This window comes from Salvelinus sp. IW2-2015, unplaced genomic scaffold, assembly GCF_002910315.2.
Source record: "Salvelinus sp. IW2-2015 unplaced genomic scaffold, ASM291031v2 Un_scaffold16416, whole genome shotgun sequence".
NCBI classification, from domain to species: domain Eukaryota; kingdom Metazoa; phylum Chordata; class Actinopteri; order Salmoniformes; family Salmonidae; genus Salvelinus; species Salvelinus sp. IW2-2015.
Genome location: NW_019957576.1, coordinates 225,092 through 248,457, shown reverse-complemented (window position 1 = coordinate 248,457; position 23,366 = coordinate 225,092). Strand labels below are relative to the sequence as shown.

General features: G+C 41.7%; 1 protein-coding gene and 1 long non-coding RNA gene across 5 annotated transcripts in view; one reads left to right on the top strand and one right to left on the bottom strand.

The window, feature by feature from the left end:
• Positions 1 to 9,010, top strand: part of LOC139027450 (uncharacterized) — a 143,460-nt gene extending 134,450 nt beyond the window's left edge. The window contains exon 2 of the long non-coding RNA XR_011479532.1: positions 7,151 to 9,010. This is a non-coding gene — a long non-coding RNA (uncharacterized lncRNA). The remainder of the gene's footprint in view (positions 1 to 7,150) is intronic.
• On the bottom strand, positions 8,926 to 22,694 carry LOC112080666 (alpha-N-acetylgalactosaminide alpha-2,6-sialyltransferase 6). Of its 4 annotated transcripts, none has more exons than XM_024146509.2 (7): positions 22,600 to 22,694; positions 21,869 to 21,948; positions 19,787 to 19,993; positions 10,279 to 10,697; positions 9,890 to 9,997; positions 9,602 to 9,673; positions 8,926 to 9,487 (listed from the first exon to the last, which is right to left on the bottom strand). In XM_024146509.2, exons 2-7 carry the CDS (start codon positions 21,890 to 21,892, stop codon positions 9,301 to 9,303), a joined length of 1,017 nt encoding a protein of 338 aa, XP_024002277.1. In that variant the 5' UTR covers positions 21,893 to 21,948; positions 22,600 to 22,694; the 3' UTR covers positions 8,926 to 9,300. The 4 variants fall into 4 exon arrangements, with proteins under 4 accessions (XP_024002277.1, XP_024002278.1, XP_024002279.1 ...); XM_024146510.2 differs by having other exon boundaries at positions 9,602 to 9,670; XM_024146511.2 differs by lacking the exon at positions 9,602 to 9,673.
• Positions 22,695 to 23,366: the final 672 nt, after the last annotated feature.

Genomic DNA, 23,366 nt, shown 5'->3' with positions numbered 1-23,366 from the left:
GGGGGTGAGAAGGATTACTTTATCCTATCCTAGGTATTCCTTAAAGAGGTGGGGTTTCAGGTGTCTCCGGAAGGTGGTGATTGACTCCGCTGTCCTGGCGTCGTGAGGGAGTTTGTTCCACCATTGGGGGGCCAGAGCAGCGGAACAGTTTTGACTGGCTGAGCGGGAACTGTACTTCCTCAGTGGTAGGGAGGCGAGCAGGCCAGAGGTGGATGAACGCAGTGCCCTTGTTTGGGTGTAGGGCCTGATCAGAGCCTGGAGGTACTGAGGTGCCGTTCCCCTCACAGCTCCGTAGGCAAGCACCATGGTCTTGTAGCGGATGGCGAGCTCAACTGGAAGCCAGTGGAGAGAGCGGAGGAGCGGGTGGACGTGAGAGAACTTGGGAAGGTTGAACACCAGACGGGCTGCGGCGTTCTGGATGAGTTTGTAGGGGTTTAATGGCACAGGCAGGGAGCCCAGCCAACAGCGAGTTGCAGTAATCCAGACGGGAGAGTGACAAGTGCCTGGATTAGGACCTGCGCCGCTTCCTGTGTGAGGCAGGGTCGTACTCTGCGGATGTTGTAGAGCATGAACCTACAGGAACGGGCCACCGCCTTGATGTTAGTTGAGAACGACAGGTGTTGTGTCCAGGATCACGCCAAGGTTCTTAGCGCTCTGGGAGGAGGACACAATGGAGTTGTCAACCGTGATGGCGAGATCATGGAACGGGGCAGTCCTTCCCCGGGAGGAAGAGCAGCTCCGTCTTGCCGAGGTTCAGCTTGAGGTGGTGATCCGTCATCCACACTGATATGTCTGCAGACATGCAGAGATGCGATTCGCCACCTGGTTCATTCAGAAGGGGGAAAGGAGAAGATTAGTTGTGTGTCGTCTGCATAGCAATGATAGGAGAGACCATGTGAGGTTATGACAGCGCCAAGTGACTGGTGTATAGCGAGAATAGGAGAGGGCCTAGAACAGAGCCCTGTGGGGACACCAGTGGTGAGAGCACGTGGTGAGGAGACAGATCTCGCCACGCCACCTGGTAGGAGCGACCTGTCAGGTAGGACGCAATCCAAGCGTGGCCGCGCCGGAGTGATGCCCGACTCGGAGAGGGTGCGAGAGGAGGATCTGATGGTTCACAGGTATCGAAGGCAGCCGGATAGTGTCTAGAAGGATGAGAGCAGAGGAGAGAGAGTTTAGCTTTAGCAGTGCGGAGCGGCTCCGTGATACAGAGAAGAGGCAGTCTCAGTTGAATGACTAGTCTTGAACCTGACCTGATTTGGATCAAGAAGCGTCATTCGGAGAGAGAAATTAGCGGCGCAGAGCTGGCCAAGACAGGCACGTTCAAGAGTTTTGGAGAGAAAGAAAGAAGCGGAGGACTGGTCCTTAGTTGTTGCATCGGCAGGCGATCGAGTGTAGGGTTTTTTCAGAAGGGGTGCAACTCTCGCTCCGTGAAGACGGAAGGACGTAGCCAGCGGTCAGGATGAGTTGGTATGGCGACGGGTTGAGGTAAGGGAGAAGGTCTCGGAAACTGGGTCTGGAGAAGAGGAGGGGGATAGGGTCAAGCGGGCAGGGTGTTGGGCGCCGGCCGTCACAAGACGCGAGATTTTCATCTGGAGAGAGAGGGGAGAAAGAGGTCAGCAGCACAGGGTAGGCAGTGTGAGCAGAACCAGCGGATTGTCGTTTGACTTAGCCAAACGAGGATCGGATGTCGTCGACCGTTCGTGTCAAAATGAGTTGGACGAAGTCATCTGCAGAGCAGGGAGGAGGGGAGGGCGACGGGGGGGGAGGGGAGGGAGGATTCAGGAGGGAGGAGAAGGTTTAGGCAAAGAGCTTCCTGGGGTTAGAAGGCAGATGCTTGGAATGTTAGAGTGGAGAAAGTGGCGTTAGCAGCAGGAGACAAGAGGAAAATGTAGAGAGGAGCGGGAGTGAAAGCGATGCCAGGTCCGCAGGGAGGCGAGTTTTTCCTCCATGCCGCTCGGCTGCCCGGAGCCCTGTCTGTAGCTCGCAAATGAGTCGTCGAGCCACGAGCGGGAGGGCGAGGACCGCAGCCGCCTGGTAGGATAGGGCATAGAGAGTCAAAGGATGCCAGAAAGGGGAGAGAGCGAGCGGTGAGGAGGCAGAATTCAGAGATAAGGTTGTGAGAAGGTTTGAGCAGAGGAAGAAGATGATAGGATGGAAGAGGAGAGGTAGCGGGGAAGAGAGCGCAAAGGTTGGGACGGCGCGATACCATCATTAAACCGTTGTACTATAATGAAATGTAATGAAATGTAATGAAAAGTTATACTACCTGCGGACCAAAGTGCTGCTATTCGGTAGACGGTGGACGAGGAATTAACTTTTATAGGTCGGTGTGGATAGGTATCTTCTATGTTTAAGAGGACGGCGTGATTGACTGCGACAGCCACCCCATGGAGAGCACCTCACAACTGTTTTTCAAACATTTGTGAGGTGCTCTCCTGGGGTGTAAAACTTTTTGTTGATCCCCACCCAGAGAAAAAACACCTGTTGTTTGGGTATCCTTATATACAGTACATATAGCCCCCTACTGCTGAATTGATGAGAAAAAAACATTGGTTCAAACACACACACGCCCATCTTTCCCAGAATCCTTTCTCTTGTGTTGAGAAACCGAGACAGACAGATACAGAGAGAGAGAGAGAGAGAGAGAGAGAGCCATAGAGATTCCATTCATTAAAGGTAAGATACAATTTTAAAACCCTTTATTTAATTCTAAATCTTTAATACAGACCTTTTAAACATGTTATAATTATTTTAACAATTTTACTATGCAATATTTAACTATGCCAGAAAGTTTTTTTACCCCCCCAAAATGTATACAACATATATTATTACCACACAGTAATACACTTTAAAACCCATTAAATGTTTATATTTATAATTGTCTGTTGTAGGAAAGACTGTATTCATATAAAATAAGGCTTTTTGATTATTTTCAAGATTCTCTCTGTGTGTGTAAACCCAGCTCGTAACCTGACACCGGGACACACAGTGACATAGAGAGCCAGATATTTCAGCCTCTTGAAGGTAAATGAGATGCTCAGGGAAAAAACAACTGTTGTTTGGGTATCCTCATGTACATATAGCCCCCTACTCCTGAATTGATGAGAAAAAAACATTGGTTGGTTGGTTGGTTGGTTGGTTGGYTGGCTGGCTGGCTGGCAGGCAGGCAGGCAGACAGGCAGACAGGCAGACAGGCAGACAGACAGAGACAGAACATATATGGGCATAACCACGTGACACATAAAATACGTCATCAATCACTTTTTAATACATGCCGAATACTGTATTCTCTCTCTCCCCCCCATGGCCCTCTGAAGAACAGGACAGCCCTGTGCCCCTCTGAAGAACAGGACAGCCCTGTGCCCCTCTGAAGAACAGGACAGCCCTGTGCCCCTCTGAAAGAAACAGGACAGCCTTCTGGCCCTTCGCTGAAGAACAGGAACGGCTCTGTGCCTCGAAGAAAGACAGGAAAGGCTCTAGGTGCGCCCCTCTGAAGAACAGCAACAGCGTTTCTGTTGCCTACTCTTGAAGAAAAGAGACACAGCTTCTTGGTGGCTCCCTCCTAGAAGAACAGGATCAGCCTGTGCCATTACCATAGCATTCTGAAGTAACAGCGAAGCTCTGTGCCCCTCTGAAGAAACAGACAACGGCGCTCTTGTGCCCCTGAAGAAACCAGACAGCCCTTCTGTGCTCTCCTGAAAGACAAAGTAACCAGCTATCCATGTGCCCGTTGCTGAAAAGCAAAGCCAAGGATCCCACGCTTGAGGTGCCCTTTCCCTCTCTGAGAGAACAGACAAGCCCTCTGTGGCGTACCTTCTGATAAGAGACAGGACCCAGCTCTGTGGCTCCCTCTGAACGAATGTCAGTGAATCACAAACTGCCTTGTCTCCTCGTGAAAGAACAGGAAACAGTCCGCTGGATCCCACCTGAGACAGGAAGTACCTGGCCCTCTGAAAGAACAGACACGCCCGTGGCCTTCCTCTGAAGAACAGGAACAATGTCCTAGATGTCCCTCGTGAAGAACAGGAACAGCCTGTGCCCCTCTGAAGAACAGAAACAGGACCTGCGTGCCCCATCTGAAAGAACAGACACGCTGCTGGCCCCCTCTTGAAGAATAGGACAAAGCCTGTGCTCCTCTGAAGAACAGAACAGCCCTGTGCCCCTTGAAAAGAACAGGAACAGGCCCCTGTGCCCCGCTCTGACACAAAAAGGTAAACAGCCTGTCGCCCCATGAAGATCACAGGACACGCCTCGTACCGCGACGCTCTGAAAGAGACAGGAAGCCACTGTGCCCCGTCTGAACGAGACAGAAGGCCCTGTTCCCCCTCTGAAAGAACACAGCCCTGTGCCCCTCTGAAGAACAGGACCACCGTCTGGCCCCTCTGAAGAACAGGACAGCCCTGTGCCCCTCGAAGAACAGACAGCCCTGTTCCCCTCTGAAGAACAGGACAAGCCTCTGTGCCCCCTCTGAAGAACAGGAACAGCTCTGGGCCCCCTCGGAAGAAAAACAGACACGCTCATTGTGCCCCTGAGAAAGAACCCGTGACCCTCAACAGGACAGCCCGTGCCCCTCTGAAGAACAGAACAAGCTCGCGCCTTCTCTGAAGAACAGGACAGCCGTGCCCCCTCTGGAAGAACAGGAACAGCCCTGTGCCCGCTCTGGAAGACAGACAGCCCTGGGTCGCCCTCTGAAGAACAGGGACAGCCTGTGCCCCTCTGAAGAAACAGGACAGCTCTGTGCCCCTCTGAAGAACAGGACAGCTCTGTGCCCCTCTGGAGTACTAAACAGCTCTGTGCACCTCTGAAGAGCTCGGACCACTACAAGGTAATTCAGCGTTTGCTCTTATTGCACTACCTCAAAAGAAACTTATACAATATTGGTTATTGAGATGAAATTACTTTTCTTTTGGGGCTAGTTTCCCGGACACAGATTGAGCCTAATCCAGGACTGCATTTACGTACATTAGAATGTTGGTGATTAACAGGAGAAAAAAAACACATTGTATAGTTAGTATTGCATGCTGTTTAGTACTGGTCTTCGCCTGCTTCACACCATCCATATGGCTCTGACCACATTTTCGGTCTAGCATAAATTGGCTTGTAGGAGATTATACATTTCCTGAGGTCAGTTAACATGACCATTATAGCATTTGCTTTTAATTTAATTACAAATTCTTAAATTCTGTGAAAAACAAGGTTTAAGCCTGCGTTTACCACAAACCTTGTTTTCAGTGTTGATCTAAAAACAATTTCCCCATAGGATTTGTCCAACGAACCATGGCAGAGTTTGTGCCATTACTAATGCTCTCTATAGCAGCTGGGTCTGGCCTACCTAGTTAATTGAATACAACATATTTTCCAGGGAGTGGTAGTCTCACTTCCCTTCCTTCTCAAACCTCATTGTGGCTGCTTTGTGTGATGTATTGTCTCTACCCTTTTGCCCTTTGTGCTGTTGTCTGTGCCAAATAATGTTTGTACCATGTTTTGTGCTGCTACCATGTTGTGTTGCCATGTGTTGCTGCCTTGCTAGGTTGTCTTAGGTATCTCTTTATGTAGTGTTGTCTCTCTTGTTGTGATGTGTGTTTTGTCCTATATTTATATTGTTTTAATTTTTTTATTTTAATCCCTGGCCTTTTGCCTTTTTGTAGGCCGTCATTGTAAATAAGAATTTGTTCTTAACTAGGGTAGGGGGCAGCATTCGGAATTTTGGATGAAAAGCATGCCCAAATTAAACTGCCTGCTACTCGGGCCCAGAAGATATGATATGCACATAACTGGTAGATCTGGATAGAAAACACTCTAAAGTTTCCAAAACTGTTAAAATAGTGTCTGTGAGTATAACAGAACTGATTTGGCAGGCGAAAACCTGAGAAAAATCCATTCAGGAAGTAGTTTTTGGGGGGGTTTTGTAGTCTTCTATTCAATGCCATTACAGTATCCATTGACTTAGGACTCAAATTGCAGTTCCTATGCCTTCCACTAGATGTCAACAATCTTTAGAAATAGTTTCAGGCTTGTATTCTGAAAAATTAGGAAGTAAGAGCAGTCGGAATGAGTGGACCCTAAAGTGTCACAGAGCTTTTTCATGCGCACGACCGAGAGAGTACCTTTCTTGTTTACCTTTTATATTGACGACGTTATTGTCCGGTTTAAATATTATCGATTATTTAGGCTAAAAACAACCTGAGGATGGAATATAAACATCGTTTGACATGTTTCTATGAACTTTACGGATACAATTTGGATTTTTTTCTGCCTGTTTTGACTGTTTGAGCCTGTGGATTACTGAAGGAAACGCGCAAACAAAACAGAGGTTTTTGGATATAAAGAGACTTTATCGAACAAAAGGAACATTTATTGAGTAAATGAATGTCTGCTGAGTGCAACCATATGAAGATCAAAGGTAAGGGATTAATTTTATCTCTATTTCTGACTTGTGTAACTCTTCTACTTGGCTGGTTACTGTTTGTAATGATTTGTCTGCTGGGCTATGTTCTCAAATAATCGTAAGGTATGCTTTCGCCGTAAAGCATTTTTAAAATCTGACACCTTGGTTGGATTCACAAGAAGTTAATCTTTAAACCTATGTAAAATGTTTTGTTTTCTGAATTTTTATAATGAGTATTTCTGTATTTGAATTTGGCGCCCTGCAGTTTCACTGGCTGTTGAAGAGGTGGGACGCTACCGTCTCACGTACCCTAGAGAAGTTGTTCTTAACGGACTTTCCTAGTTAAATAAAAAGACAGGACAGCCCTGTGCCCCTCTGAAGAACCATTTTATCCACTGGCACAATGAATGTTTCCTCCCCAAGTACTGTGAGTACCCCTATACATTTTCTTTCATTACTATGAAGAGTCAATCACATACACGATCACATTATTACACATCAATGTGATTTTACTCCTTGCTTGGACTAACTCATTMTTTGTTCTTTTGTCTAACTGTGTGTTTTTTTTGTCTTCCCAGTCAAATCCTGTCCTGCACTTAGTGGAGGAGTTGGGTTCTTCTCCAACATCATCCATCCATGATTAACTTTTTTCTGCACTGAAGCCTCTGAACACCTCAAGCCTGTCCTGCACTGAAGTCAAGCCTCCAAACACCTACTCATGCCTCATACAATCACTTCTGCCCTTCCCAACAGTGTAAGTATGTCACGATCGTGTGGAGGAGAGACGGACCAAAACGCAGCATGTGGAAAATAAGCCATCTTCTTTTATTATAACGACGAAGATGAACATGAAACGAAACACTTATACAAACTATACAAAAACAACAAACGACCGTGAAGCTACAAACGCAAGTGCACACACAAACTACTTACGTTCAACATAGACAATTCCCCACAAACAGCTAAAGCCTATGGTTGCCTTAAATATGGCTCCCAATCAGAGACACCAATAACCAGCTGTCTCTAATTGAGACCCAATTCAGGCAACCATAGACTTTCCTAGATACCTATACTCAACCATAGACACAGCTAGACTACTATACTAAACATAAACCCAACTACTCTAATAAACCCCCTAAACCTTACAACCACCCTAGACACTACAAACAACACATACATTCCCCATGTCACACCCTGACCTAACTAAAATAATTAAGAAAACAAAGAATACTAAGGCCAGGGCGTGACAAAGTAGCTCTCTCATTCCCATTCCCCATAATTTTTTTACTATAAATGTCTTTAATAAACATTTCCGGTTAAAATAATTTGTCTTTGATGATTTTTCAAATGCGCTTTGTTGTTCGGTTCGAGCCTATACCGTGGTTCTTCCATCCTTCCTCACTCTTTCAAGTCACCAGCCTCCACTGGTTTCTATACATGGTAAGGAAAAACTCGGGGCCTGTTATCTTTCATTATATCAGCTGGGAATTCAGCCTGACCTTTCTTTATTCTGTTTCTCTGATCCACCCGGTGGTCTTTTCCACAGGAGGTCATCTTGATCTCGATGTCCAACCTGAGGAAGAAAATCGCAGCCACATTTCCAGACAAGGCCAACGGTTCGTAACAGGAAGTGGCCACTGACAAACCATCACTGAAAGGAAGTCAAAATGACTAATAATTCACACCTTTTATATACTTCTGGGATCAAATGAATGGACATTCTGTGCCATCAGCATTTTTTATTCAAGGATAGAAGATCACAGCACAAGTGAAGAATCATGAGATATTCTTGGTGGTACTCCTTGTCTTTTGTATCTGGTCAGTAGGTGTGTTCCATCTATATCCACTGTTACCCTTTTGTCTTATGTTTCTACTATCCTCTGTGTATAGGATTCCATGCAAATGTAAACGTCATGTACATGCATCTTTTTTCAAATGTTATTTGTTCTCAAGACACACATTACAGAACATTCATGAAGAATAACAAGTCAATCTGCACAATGCTAACAAATAACGCAATACATTCTTTTGGATCGTTCAAACTCTAACAGCTGCATGCCTCGGGATGTCACAGAGGTAAAGGGTCAAAGATGACGAGACAATGTTTGTCTGTGTCATGGTTTGACGGGATAAAATGAACTCTGCATCCAGTACAGCACAGTTGTGTGAATGCCTGAACCTCACACACCCCTACATTCAACAGGCATGTTATGATTCCATTGGGTTGGCACGAGCCAACCTACAGTGCTATAAATGTAAGCTTAAAGTGTTCTGATGTTGGCATTTTTACTGTGTTAAGTGAAAGCCACACAAGGTTTGATTGGATAACGTAATGCAACAAACATGTCACCTAATTTGAGCCATACTGTCTATAAGCATATGTCTCTGAAATGAATTCCTTTAACGTCTTGGATAATACAATCTCCCCTCAGTATGAGAAAGTTGATATTATATTGTATTATAACATTTGCTTTTGAGGACTTTTTTTAAACAAACATTAGAAACATGTAAAAATATTTTTGTTGTCGTTTCTATTTACAATAAACATCAGTTGCCCTATAATTAGAAATGTGTTTTTTATTTTACAAAGCTAGCTATAAAAAAAGCATAAAATCAAAAGTTTCCAGGAGTTATAGTTGTTTTCTGTGTACAGCAAGAGTGTGGAATTTCATTTTCTACTGTACACAGAAAAACACTATTAACTCCTGTAAAACTTAGATTTGACACTTTTTTGTAGCTAGCTTTGTAAAATAAAAAACACATTTCTAATTTATATTACTGGTTACAAACCAAGCTCACAGCTTCATATGTGAAAGAAATACTTAGTCATCACAGGGCTACAGTAATTCCCAAGAACAATTACTACCATTCAGAGAAGGGGGCATACCTTGTGAGAGGAACCAGTCATCTCACCATGTGGGGTGAGTGAAGGTGATATTATACTGCTTGGCCCAGTGTGCAAACACCTGTTTCTCCGTGATGAACCGATGGTGGGGCCCCTTTCGGCCCTTCTCGTTCTGCAGGTAGGTGACACACTCTTCTGGGCCCCTGGGCTTGTAGTAGTGGTAGGGCATCTTCTTGGGCTGGGGCTTTTTTCTAGGAGAAGGGGCGTTACAAATGATTGCATTGACAATGTGCTCCAAGACAATCAGCATACATAATGGGTAGCAATAACTCTATGGCTCCTTTGTAAACAAGAAAGATAGATACCCGCACACTGTCGAATGCTCCCCTCGCTGTTTTACAGTGCAACGTTTCGACCCAAAAGTCTTCGTCATGCTTCTTTCATAGAAACACAATCATAATACATAATATTACATTGTGTATATGAAAGCAATCCTGTCAATTGCAGACAATGGTTTCATAATAATGAGTATTATAGATGAACCATTTGCTCACTGAACACATTTAGGATTACACAATGTAATAGTTTGATTTAAGTGATTGATAGATTGCTATTAGTGATTTATCGTTATGTTTAGCCTTGTTCATACTCACCCACAGTGACTGGGTGGAACCATCCCGTACACTTTAATATTGTCACACATCTCTATGGCGATCACCATGGTGAACCAGCCAGTGCTCAACCAGGACTGAGACTTCGCTCTTTGGAAGGAAACCGTAGGATAAAATGTTAGTGAGAAAAAAATAATTATTAAGAAGAAAGCTTTTGTATTTCTTGATAGGGGCATTTCTATCATTAGATGCCAGGAAAATCCTCATGTTGTGATCATCATCATTAAGAAATGTAATTAGAATTCAATTATAATTTGTATTCATGAATTGAAGCTGAATTCCATATTGAATTGAAATTTCATGAAACTGAATTAATTTTGCATTATCCCCATTGTTCTATCCTCATTCCCACCTTCATCCCTTTTACCCACCTGTCTCGCCCAGTCTCTTTCTGAAAGAGTGTATCAAACTTATGCATCTTGCTGGGCGTGATTGTGAAGCTGGACAGGTTACTGTAGGTCATGCTCACTCTCTGGATCAGACGGTACAGCGTTCCTTTAGCTTCTCTACCAATCTTGGTGGGCGGTCCCCAGAATATGACCGCAGAGTTTGCTTTATGATCCGTGTGGTTGAGAAACTCGGTGGGCCGCCTGACCACCCTGAACACGCTGGAGTGGGCCACCACTCTGAGAGTGGTCCGGTTGCCCACGTCACGCTCGAACCCTGTGGTGGGGGCGTCATTCATACGGATCACACACTGGGTGCGGTCGATTTCCGGTCCGGCCCCGCTGCCCAGTACGTGGCTGGAGCTGGTCACCAGAGCACAGTGGTGGCAGTGCAGGGTCATATTCTGGAGAGGGGAATGGAGAAATGTCAGAAAATATATACAGTATATAATTCTCTTTCTCTCATGCGGGTCATTCCATGAAATGAGTCCCCGTTTATCCATTTGATATTTAAGTGGATTTTAAAAGCCTGCTATATTAAATGAAGTGCCCTTTAATATAGACCACATGCAACATGCAATACATCTGATTTTTATATGAATAATGACTTGCCAAAATGTATGTCCCTCTGTGCACTCTGATTTCTCGGGAAGATTTTAACCCACGTAACCCCAAAAACTCTCATTTGAATATATGTTTTTTAAAAGATTTTCAAATTAAACATTTAACATCTAATAGTCAAATCATAGTTCAAAAGCAGGTGAGCTGTTTCTACTGGTGTTTTGTGGTGTAAAATTAAGTGGGTCAAGCATAACACGTCAACCCTTTTACCCATAGACAGACAGTTGCCCCTCACAAGCTCTAAGAAATCCATAGATAGACATTCAGTTGCTCCTCCCTGTTGCACACAACAACCTAGCTAGCCTARATGTTCTGAGAACCATATTTTTCTTACAGTGCATTCAGAAAGTATTCAAACCCCTTGACTTTTTGAAAATTTTGTTACAGCCTTATTCTAAAATTGATCAAATAAAACATTTATCCTCATCAATCTACACACAATTCCCCATAATGACAAAGTAAAAAACAGGTTTAGAATTTGTTTCAAATTTAGAAAATAAAAAACACATACCTTATTTACATAAGTATTCAGACCTTTTGCTATGAGACACGAAATTTGGGCTCAGGTATATCCTGTTTCCATTGATCATCCTTGAGATGTTTCTACAACTTGGAGTCCACCTGTGGTAAATTCAGTTAATTGGACATGATTTGTAAAGACACACACCTGTCTATATAAAACGGACCCACAGTGCATGTCAGAGCAAAAACCAAGCCATGAGGTTCAAGGAATTGTCTGTAGCTCTGAGACAGGATTGTGTGTAGGCACAGCTCTGGGGAAGGATACCAAAAAATGTCTGGAGCATTGAAAGTCCAAGAACACGGTGGCCTCCATCATTCTTAAATGGAAGAAATTTGGAACCACCAAGACTCTTCCAAGAGCTGGCCACCCAGCCAAACTGAGCAATCAGGGGAGAAGGGCCTTGGTCAGGGAGGTGACCAAGAACTTGATGGTCACTGACAGAGCTCCAGAGTACCTCTGTGGAGATGGGAGAATCTTCCAGAAGGACAACCATCTCTGCAGCACTCCACCAATCAGGCCTTTATGGTAGACTGGCAAGATGGAAGCCACTCTTAAAAACGCACATGACAGCCCTCTTGGAGTTTGCCAAAAGGCACCTAAAGGACTATCAGATCATGAGAAACAAGATTCTTTGGTCTGATGAAACTAAGATTGAACTCTTTGGCCTGAATGCCAAGCGTCACGTCTGGAGAAAATCTGGCACCATCTCTACGGTGAAGCATGTTGGTGGCAGCATCATGCTGTGGGGATGTTTTTCAGCGATAGGGACTGGGAGATTAGTCAGGATCAAGAGAAAGGTGAACGGCGCAAAGTACAGAGAAATCCTTGATGAAACCTTCTCCAGAGCCCTCAGACTTGGGCGAAGGCTCACCTTCCAACAGGACAACAACCCTAAGCACACAGCCAAGACAACGGAGGAGTGGCTTTGGGACAAGTCTCAATGTCCTTGAGTGGCCCAGCCAGAGCCCGGACTTGAACCCGATTGAACATCTCTGGAGAGACCTGAAAATAGCTGTGTAGTGATGCTCCCCATCCAACCTGACAGAGCTTGAGAGGATTTGCAGAGAATGGGAGGAACTCCCCAAATACAGGTGACAAGCTTGTAGCATCATACCCAAGAAGCCTTGAGGTTGTAATCGCTGCCAAAGGTGCTTCAACAAAGTACTGAGTAAAGGGTCTGAACACTTAAGTAAAGTAGATATTTCAATTTTTTGGGTACTTTGTCGATTGATGAGAAAAAAATGATGTAATACAATTGAGAATAGGGCTGTAACGTAACAAAATATTGAAAATGTTAAGGGGCCTGAATACTTCCCGAATGCACTGTAGGTGGGAATTTCAGTACTTCAGCATAGCATTTTCTCATGGTTCTATTTAATGTCATGTTCTGAGAAACTTCCATAAAAACATTGGTAACGTTCAAAGAACATTCTAAGAATGTTACTTAAAATCCTACATTCCAATCTCAGCTTCAACAAAACTCTCAATCTATCTTGTTTTTTTTTWAATAACGTTCCCAAGGTAAACGGACTATTTCTCAGGTCCAGATCGTAGAATATGCATATAATTTACAGATTAGGATAGAAAGCTCCAAAGTTTCCAAAACTGTCAAAATATTGTCTGTGAGTATAACAAAACTGATTCTGCAGGCGAAAACCTGAGAAAATCTAACCCGGAAGTGATATTCTTTTTTAAAAATCTGTGTTTCCTGGCCAGTCTTTCTTCCATTTAAAGGGGTATCAACCAGATTCCTTTTCCAATGGCTTCCTCAGGCTGTGACCAGGCTTTAGACATAGTTTCAGGCTTTTATTTAGAAAAATGTACGAGATTTTTCAAAAGTAGTCAGGTGTCCTCTGAATAGTTCCTGTGCGCGAGAGGGGAGCTCTCCATTTTCCTTTTCTTTCTTATTGAATAGGTTACGGTCCGGTTGAAATATTATCGAGTATGTTTGTTAAAAACAACCTGAGGATTGATTATAAAAATTATTTGACATGTTTCTACTACCATTACGGATACTTTTTGGAATTTTTGTCGAACGGAACGAGGCTTTGGTTTTCTGAACATAACGCGCAACCTAAATGCCGTTTTCTTGTTATAAAAGTAATATTTATCGAACAAAAATAACATTTATTGTGTATCTGGGAGTCTCGTGAGTGCAAACATCCGAAGATTATCAAAGGTAAGCGATTAATTTTATTGCTTTTCTGACTTTTGTGACCATGCTAATTTGGGGCTAGCTGTTGTAGCATTGATTGATACACTCACAAAAGCTTGGATTTCTTTCTCTGTAAAGCATATTTTCAAAATCTGACACGATAGGTGGATTAAAAACAAGCTAAGCTGTGTTTTGGTATATTTCACTTGTGATTGCATGATTATAAATATTTTTAGTAATATTTTTGAATTTGGCRCCCTGCAATTCAGCGGTTGTTTAGGGAAATGATCCCGCTAAAGGGATCTGTGCGCAGAGAGGTTAAAAGTCTTATTGAAACATGTTCTCAATACATTAATTACCTTCAAAACAACCAGTAATTTCCATTCTCAAACGTTAATGAAACCTCCCTGCAACCTAAAAATGTACATTCCCAGAACAGCTGAAATTGACCTTGCGTTCTCAGAACGTGTAAAAAACGTTTTGTTTTACCGGTCAGGAAACGTATGGCTTTGTTTCCAGAACCAACCGAAAACCAAAAACGTTCCCACAACTTCCAAGGAACCAAATGTGCTAGCTGGGAAGCTTCCATTCCCTTGTCACAAAGGGATTTACAGCTGATTTTAAGTCAACCCTGCTACTTTATTTGGCACATTATAGGCACTTACTAGTCTTTTTTTTATTGTATCTCTTGAGATGGGAAAACATTTTAATTATTAAGTTGAACATGTGCGTTGAGTTGAACGTTTTCCCCCCCCCCACCAAGTTACACTACACAAAAGGGACACATTTAATGAAAGACCCATGCACAAATATGAACATACACTGCACATGTACTGTAAACAAGCACACCACAATTATACACAGCTATATGAACACAGTTGTATGGACTGTGCAACAGTTTTACTTCATTTTGGACTTGATGTTCCTGCATTTTTTGTTTTTGGGCTGTGCATGATTGTGTCTATGAATCATGCAGTACGTAGCTACATTTAACCAGTGTTAAAAAAAAATTATCCACCGATACAACTTGATGCCGCAAGTGTGAGCGGGAACATGGTTCAAATTACAACTAGACTTTTGGAGGTGGCCTAAAAATAGTTGACCCTTTGGGGGAAGCAAATAGTAAAGTTTAGGCTTGTGGGTGGGTGTACTTTTATATGTTATACTGATTGTTACAAGGGTGCCCTGCACATTAATATGATTATTACCACCATATTATTATGGTGGGTAAGTTGAGCTAAAGGGATATATTGAGCCACTCGTTAATAGGAAACCATACATAAAATTAATAATTTGACCAAATATTTAGGAAGAGGTCATCATTCCATAGAGTCTGTGAAGGATAAAATCACATGGAAAAAGTGAAAGTTAGGTCCAAAGAATTTGTTAGAGGTTTTATGATGCTTGTATAAAAACTAAAGTAGATCATTTTAAGATTGTTCTGTACATCAGTTGGGGTCTCTATAAGCTTCAATATGAGGTCCTAAACCTAGCATGAAAGTGCATCCTTGCAGTGGTGTAAAGTACTTAAGTAGAAATACTTTAGTCATTTTTGGGGATATTGATATTTTACTACTTTTTCATCACTACATTCCTAAAGAAAATAATGTACTTTTTACTCCTTACATTTTCCTAGACACCCAAAAGTACTCGTTACATTTTGAATGCTTAGCAGGACAGGAAAATGGTCAAAAATCACACACTTATCAAGAGAACGTTCATGGTCATCCTTACTTCCTCTGATCTGGCAGACTCAATAAACACAAATACTTGATTTGTAAATTATGTCTGAGCATTGGAGTGTGCCTCTGGCTATCAATAAATACATAAAACATCTTAGTATAAGCAATTTTAAATGATTTATACTTTTACACTTATCCTTAAGATATTTTAGCAATTACATTTACTTTTGATACTTAAGTATATTTAAAAACAAATACTTTTAGACTTTTACTCTAGTAGTATTTTACTGGGTGACTTTCAATTGAGTCATTTTCTATTAAGGTATCTTTACTTTTACTCAAGTATGACTTGTAACTGTGGGCTAATATAGTAAATGTTTGCCATAGGGTAAGTTGAGCCAATGGCCATAGGGTAAGTTGAGCCAATGGCCATAGGGTAAGTTGAGCCAATGGCCATAGGGTAAGTTGAGCCAATGGCCATAGGGTAAGTTGAGCCAATGGCCATAGGGTAAGTTGGCCAATAGGGTAAGTTGAGCCAATGGCCATAGGGTAAGTTGGAAGCCAATGGCCATAGGGTAAGTTAAGGCAGTTATCAGGAGATATGAGGTAACAACAGTGCCTATGTTAAAACTTCTCTGGGATAGGTGGGACGGTACGTCCCACTTGACCAAAATCCAGAAAAAATGTAGCGCCGCCAAATTCAAAATATATTACTATAAAAATCAATCTTTCATGAAATCACACATGAAAGACACCAAATTAAAATTACACATGTTGTGAATCCAGCCAAGATGTCTGATTTCAAAAAGGATATACGGGGAAAGCACACAAACAATTATGGTAGCTCAGTACATAGCCACAGAAAAACACAGCCATTTTCCCAGCAAAAGATAGTAGTATCAAAAAGCAGAAATAGAGATAAAACTAATCACTAACCTTTGATGATCTTCATCAGATGACACTCATAGACATCATGTTACACAATAGATTTATGTTTTGTTCGATAATGTGCATATTTTTATCCACAGATCTCGGTTTACATTGGCCGCCATGTTCAGAAATGCCTCTAAAATATCCGAGGTAATTGCAGAGAGCCACGTCAAATAACAGAAATACTCATCATAAACTTTGATGAAAGATACATGTTTTACACAGAATTAAAATACACTTGTTCTAATGCAACCGCTGTGTCAGATTTTTTTTAAACTTTACGTAAAAAGCACACCATGCAATAATCTAGACAGCGCTCAGATTTTACAACATTTCTCCGCCATGTTGGAGTCAACAGAAATACGAAATTACCTCATAAATATTCCCTCCTTTGATTATGTTCATCAGAATGCACTGCCAGGAATCCTAGTTCCACAATAAATCGCTGTTTTGTTCGATAATGTCCATTACTTATGTCCATTAGCTAATTTTGCTAGCATGTGTAGTACACGTGTCCAAACGTTCGCGCAGATGCAGGCAAACGTCGGACGAAAACTTCAAAGAGTTATATTACAAGTCGAATAAACTGGTCAAACTTAGTAGAGAATCAATCTTCAGGATGTTGTTATCATATATATCCAATAACGTTCCAACCGGAGCATTTCTTCATGTCTGTATAAGTAATGGCACGCAAGGCAAAATCATGAGGAAAGCGCGTGTGCAAGAACTGGCAATCTGCCAGACCAGTGACTGAAACACCTCCCATCCGGCCCCACATCACACTAGGGCTTCATGCAGCGTTCTGCAGACTGTTGACATCTAGTGGAAGGCGTAGGAAGTGCAAACAGATCCATATATTACAGGGAATTGAATAGGCGATGACTTTAACATCGACCCTTCTCAGAATTCTCACTTCCTGTTTGGATTTTTCTCAGGTTTTTCGCCTGCCATATGAGTTCTGTATATTCACAGACATCATTCAAACGGTTTTAGAAACTTCAGAGTGTTTTCTATCCAATAGTAATAATAATATGCATATATTAGCATCTGGGACAGAGTAGGAGGAGTTCACTATGGGCTCGCAATTCAAAAGTGAAAATGCTGCCCCTTATATCAAAGAAGTAAAAAAAAAAAATAGTTAGTATGTGTAAGTAAGTGTTTGTTATGTGGTAAGCCAGTGTTAAAATATGCTCCAAACTATTAAAAAGACAAAAAAGTGGTTGGGATTGTGTTAAATTGTGTCTGGGAAATAAAGATATACATAGTTTAAAAAGGTAGTGGTAATACTTAATTTCTGAGGGGTAAGCTGAGTTCGAGCTTAACATTTTTTACCATTTGGCACAGGCTAAACTTCCTCTACTGTAATATATTTAATCGGGATACAATACATCATGGTAATATTGTTTATTATTGGATATAAAAAACAGTCTATTAGTTTCTTATAGGATTGAATTTTGTCTCTGAGTGGGTACAGAAAACAATTCAGTTACAGCACTTTTCATACGTGGTTCAGGAGATTTCAGAAATTTTTACTTCTGATCTTTGGGGTCTGTTTATAAGGCCACAGTGAATGCTATGAAGAAACCGACACTGCCTACGTATTCCTCTGGGGTGTCTGTTACGTCATCAGCGTTGGTTTTCAATGAAGTGGATGGGGACGTTTCACAGCCATTTATAAATGACAAAATGTAGACAGAGACGTTCTTCTCAACTGTGCGCCTCAAGGTGAAGGCCATCGGACCTTGTCGTCGTTCCAAAGTGCGTTTCTAACCAGCAATATGTTCTCGGTCATGTTTTCAGTCGTTATAGTTGTGGAAAAACATCATAATGTAGTGAATTTGAACCGTTTTATTATCAATTCTATATCCGTTTAGTGCGATTTTGAGAATTTCTTTGTTTGTGCGTTTCCTTGAAAGTTTGGACCACACGTTTTAGGGAGTCTGTCGTGGTTGCTGCGACATTTCGAAGGACAGAGGACAATCTATCGACCAAAAGACGTTTATAAAATAGAAAGGATACCAAAATTTTTTTTTTGTGGGCGGCCCCCCCCAAGAATATGATGGAAGATCAGCTTCAAAGTAGGCATATTTAATATTGATAAACCGTGTTTCTGTCGAAATATTTTAAACGAACATATCGCCTTTTTGTTTGGTTATAGGCTCTCACTTGGGCCAACCCTGTATTTGAAAAGTAAGGATAATTTTAAAATGTAAATCAGCGCGTTGCATTAAGAACTAAATTTGTCTTTCGATTTCCTGTCAACCCTGTATTTTTATCAAGTATATGATTAGCTTTTAAATTAAACATAGATCACTCTGTTATAGATGACGTCAGACATATTGAGCTTGATTTCCTAGTATTTTCATTGTGTAAACCACGGTTTATGGCTAAATATGCACCTTTTCGAACAAACTGTATATTGTATGTTGTAAAATGATGTTACAGGGAAGTGTCATCGGGAAAGAATTCTGAGGAAGGTTACGGAAAAAATTAATATCTTCTGGCGGTGGTGGTGGTTACGTTATAGCGCTCTTTGGCTGGAATCGATGCTCTGGGTAACGTTGGAACATTGTGGTATGCTAACTGTATCGATTTATTGTGTTTTCGCTTTGGAAAAACGCTTAGGAAAATCTGAAATTATGGTCTGAAATCCACAAGAACTGGGTCTTTCCATTGCTATGCTTTGTCTATTTTATGAAATTGTTTTATGATGAGTAATGGGTCTACACGTTGCTCTATCTAGTAATTCTAGTGGATTTATTGTGATGATGGTCGGTGCAATTGTAACTTGATTTCTACCTGAAATATGCCACTTTTTTCTAACAAAAAAACTATCCTAACATGAATATGTATCAGACTGTCATCTGAATGGTTTTTTTTTTTTAGGTTATGGCATCAATATCTTAGTTGAGCCGAATTGTGATTAGCACCTGAAGGAGTAAGAACTTGATGGAGTTAGAATGGTGGTGTATTTGGCTAACGTGTTAGCTATAGATTTTACATATTTTGTCTTGCCCTGTAAAACATTTTAAAAATCTGAAAATGGTGGCTTTATTCACAAGTCTGATCTTTTCATCTTGGTGTCTGGACTTGTGATTTAATGATATTTAGATGCTACTATTTCTACTTCTTGTAAGCTATGCTATCTATTGCTAATTCAGTGTGTTGGGGTGGGGGGTGCTCCCGGATCCGGGTTTCTGACGGCAGTAAAGTTAATGCAGTACTGACATTTCGGCTTAACTTACCCTGTGCCACAGCTCAACTTACCTCATACCTGTAATGTTTATATTAATTCTTGAGGGATACACAACATCCTGAAATATGTAGATATCTTTGTTAGAAACAATACCATATTTCCCTAGACGGCTCATTTACCCCACTCTCCACTACCTGTTTGTAGTGTACTGTCTGTTCTGATTAAATACTTGTTCTGCCCTATGAGCACAAGATGATGAAAAAATATATATTTTTGGTTGAGCTCCCATGTGTTTTATATTAGAGTGGCCTTCTTGACCAGGTCTCCAGGATTAAATAGAGGTTCCATAGAATTTCTCTGTAATTCCAACCCTGAGTGTGAGTTACCTTGTTTCCATAGACAGCAACATAGCCCTCCTTCCCTGCCCATTTCTTGAGGTTGGTGACCTTGATGGCGTGATGAGGCGTGGACGCCCTGAAGGGACTGTATAAGGGGCTGATGTCGTTGCCACTGTTGGAGCTATATAGGATRAGGAGGGTCATCAGGAGGAAGATGGCTCCGAAGATCACCATCTTCTGGCTCTGCTGCCCTTGCTGGAAAAGATGAGGGGGTACATGTAAATTATATACATCAATAGTTATTGCTGTGTTGTATGTTATTCTTTAGTGACAGACTGTTACAGCAAGGTAACAAATCGATTAACTGGCCAGCGTGTACACTGTATTTGGTTCTGGGTGCCGAGATCAATGTTRGTGCTTTGTTGTCGATCTGACTGTTCAAATAAGGCTGTTCAAATCCCATTTGCAGGGCAAACTGGTGACTTACAGTGCATTCAACTCCTTGACTTTTTGCACATTTTGTTATGTTACATCCTTATTCTAAAGTTGATTAAATTGTTATAAAAAAACTATAATATATTTTAACTGAAATATTACATTTACATAAGTATTCAGACCCTTTACTCAGTACTTTGTTGAAGCACCTTCGCCAACAATTACAGCCTTGAGTCTTCTTGGGTATGACACTACAAGCTTGGCACACCTGTATTTGAGGAGTTTGTCCCATTCTTCTGTCCAGGCTCTGGCTGGGCCATTCAAGGGTATTCAGAGACTTGTCCCGAAGCCAGTCCTGCATTGTCTTGGATGTGTGCTTAGGGTTGTTGTCCTGTTGGAATGTGAAGCATCACCCCAGTCTGAGGTCCTGACCACTCTGGAGCAGGTTTTCAAAAAGGAATTCTCTGTACTTTGCTCCGTTCATCTTTCCCTTGATACTGACTAGTCTCCCATTCCCTGCTGCTGAAAAACATTCCCACAGCATGATGCTGCCACCACCATGCTTCACCGTGGGGATGGTGCCAGGTTTCCTACAGATGTGACGCTTGGCATTCAGGTCAAAGAGTTTGATTTTGGTTTCATCAGACCAGAGAATATTGTTTCTCATGGTTGGAGAGTCCTTTAGGTGCCTTTTTGCAAACTCCAAGAGGGCTGTCATGTGCCTTTTACTGAACAGTGGCTTCCGTTTGGCCAATCTACCATAAAGGCCTGATTGGTGGAGTGCTGCAGAGACGGTTATCCTTCTGGAAGGTTCTCCCATCTCCACATAGGTACTCTGTAGCACTGTCAGAGTGACCATTGGGTTCTTGGTCACCTCCCTGACCAAGGCCCTTCTCCCCTGATTGCTCAGTTTGGCTGGGCCCCCAGCTCTTGGAAGAGTCTTGGTGATTCCAAACTTCTTCCATTTAAGAATAATGGACGCTACRGTGTTCTTGGGGACGTTCAATGCTGCAGACCCTTCTTGGTACCCTTCCCCAGATCTGTGCCTCGACGCAATCCTGTCTCGGAGCTCTACCGACAATTCCTTTCACCCCATGGCTTGGTTTTCACTCTGACATGCATGGTTGACTGACAGGTGTGTGCCTTTCCAAATCATGTCCAATCAATTAAATTTACCACAGGTGGACTCCAATCAAGTTATCGGAACATCTCAAGGATGATCAACTGAAACAGGATTCACCGGAGCTCGATTTCAAGTCTCATAGCAAAGTGTCTGAATTCTTATGGAAATGTAATATGTTTTATACATTTGTAAAAATGTATAAAAAACAGTTTTTGCTTTGTCATTAAGGGGTATTGTGTGTAGGTTGATGAGGAACATGTTTTATTTAATCCATTTTAGAATAAGGCTGTAATGTAACAAAATGTGGAAAAAGGGGTCTGAATACTTTCCAAATGCACTATATTTCAAGTTCAGGTTTATTTAGCATCTTTGCACCATATGTGACATACATAATGTTATGCTATAAAATTGTACAAAACATAGGCCTATTACGGACAGTGCATCAGTAATTATACTTGATAGCAAATTCTACAAAAACAGTTAATTGAATCTAGAAATAAGCATTTCAGGTGCCTTGTAATTATCTTTATGAACAGTAACTGAGGGTGTATCAATACTCAGAATTAACTTACCTTGTCAACTAGCCTCAGCCCCATGCTTCTAGATCAGGCTGAGCTACATCACATGTTATGTGCTTTTCTGGTCACCACCCCTGTCAAGAGGCAGATGATCCATAGTGAATACACACTCTAAATCTTTCATAGGCTGCTATGTGCRTGTGCTTACATTGTCAATACCATGTCACTAATCCTGTTCTAGGTCACAATTGTCATGGGAAATAATACGAAAGCAATATATTGTGCTGCAGAATAATCTATTGTGCTTATTGCATTGCAAAAAAATAAGGAAAATAAAAAACACATTGTGGTTGTCAAATTCTTGAGAAGTGTGCAATTCCGACTGATATCATAAATCAGCTTAGGCCCTATCTGTTTTACAGAACAGGTGCAGTGGTTAATCAAAAACCCCTGGTTTAAATAGAAAGGGATATTTGTTGCGCCCACTTCATTTTAGCGCACTGAAATCTGTTTGGACAAAACTGTTAATCCGAGCCTATCGAAACATATTAAACRCTACAATCCAATAGAATAGAATAGAATAAAGCTATTACTATGGGAGACATGACAATTTTCCGTCAAAGACCTAAACCAGTTGCCTCACCGCTCACGCAGCCAGCCATCAGAGATGATTCGTGTTGACACCATAAATAGCTTTATTTTAAACCATAATAGCGGAAAATGGCGGTCATTCAACAATAACAGTGGATTAATGACAAAATGTAATGGAAACGAGGGTTGCTTACCAACTCAGAGTTTTATCCATATGAGATCCGTCCGTGCACCATTGACGTTTGATATGTCAGCGCTTGCCCCATCATCCTGCACAATTGTAGGAGGGGACTGGCTCCCCAGCTAGCACATATTGTTCATTGGAAGTTGTTGGAACGTACGTTTTTGGTTTCCTATTGGTTCTGGGAAAGAAGTCATACGTGTTTTGACTGGTAAACAGAACGTTTTTAAACATCCTGAGAACAGAAGTGAAAATTCCGCCTGTTCTTGGAACTACATTTTTAGGTGCAGGGAGGTTCTGAGAACGTTTTACTATGGTTCCCTGAAAGTTTTCCTTCTGAGGTTTTATTAACGTCTGAGAATGGAAATTATAGGTTATTGGAGGTAATTAAATAACGTTATGAGATCATTCTCTAAATGTTGTGAATGTTTTGAACTAAATTTAAAGGATATATGGAGGTTTTTTAATAACTTCCTTAAAACTTTCACAGAATGTTTCAGTAAGACTTTTAATAACACTGCTAGCTTAGTTTAGGTTAACTGCTTTGACCTCCAAGCACAAATTAATTTGGGTAGGCATTAATCATGCAAACACATTGTTTATTGTGGCATGGCATCAGTGAGATTTAAACCAATGCTCTTCTTTTCTCTATCGATAGAATTAGTCCACTGTGCCGCCAGCATGGAACTAGCATGACATGGTTTAAAAAAAACTCATACAAAGGTGTTAATTTAAGTCTATTCAAACAGACCCTATTTCAAAGGAAACAAGCACTCATTA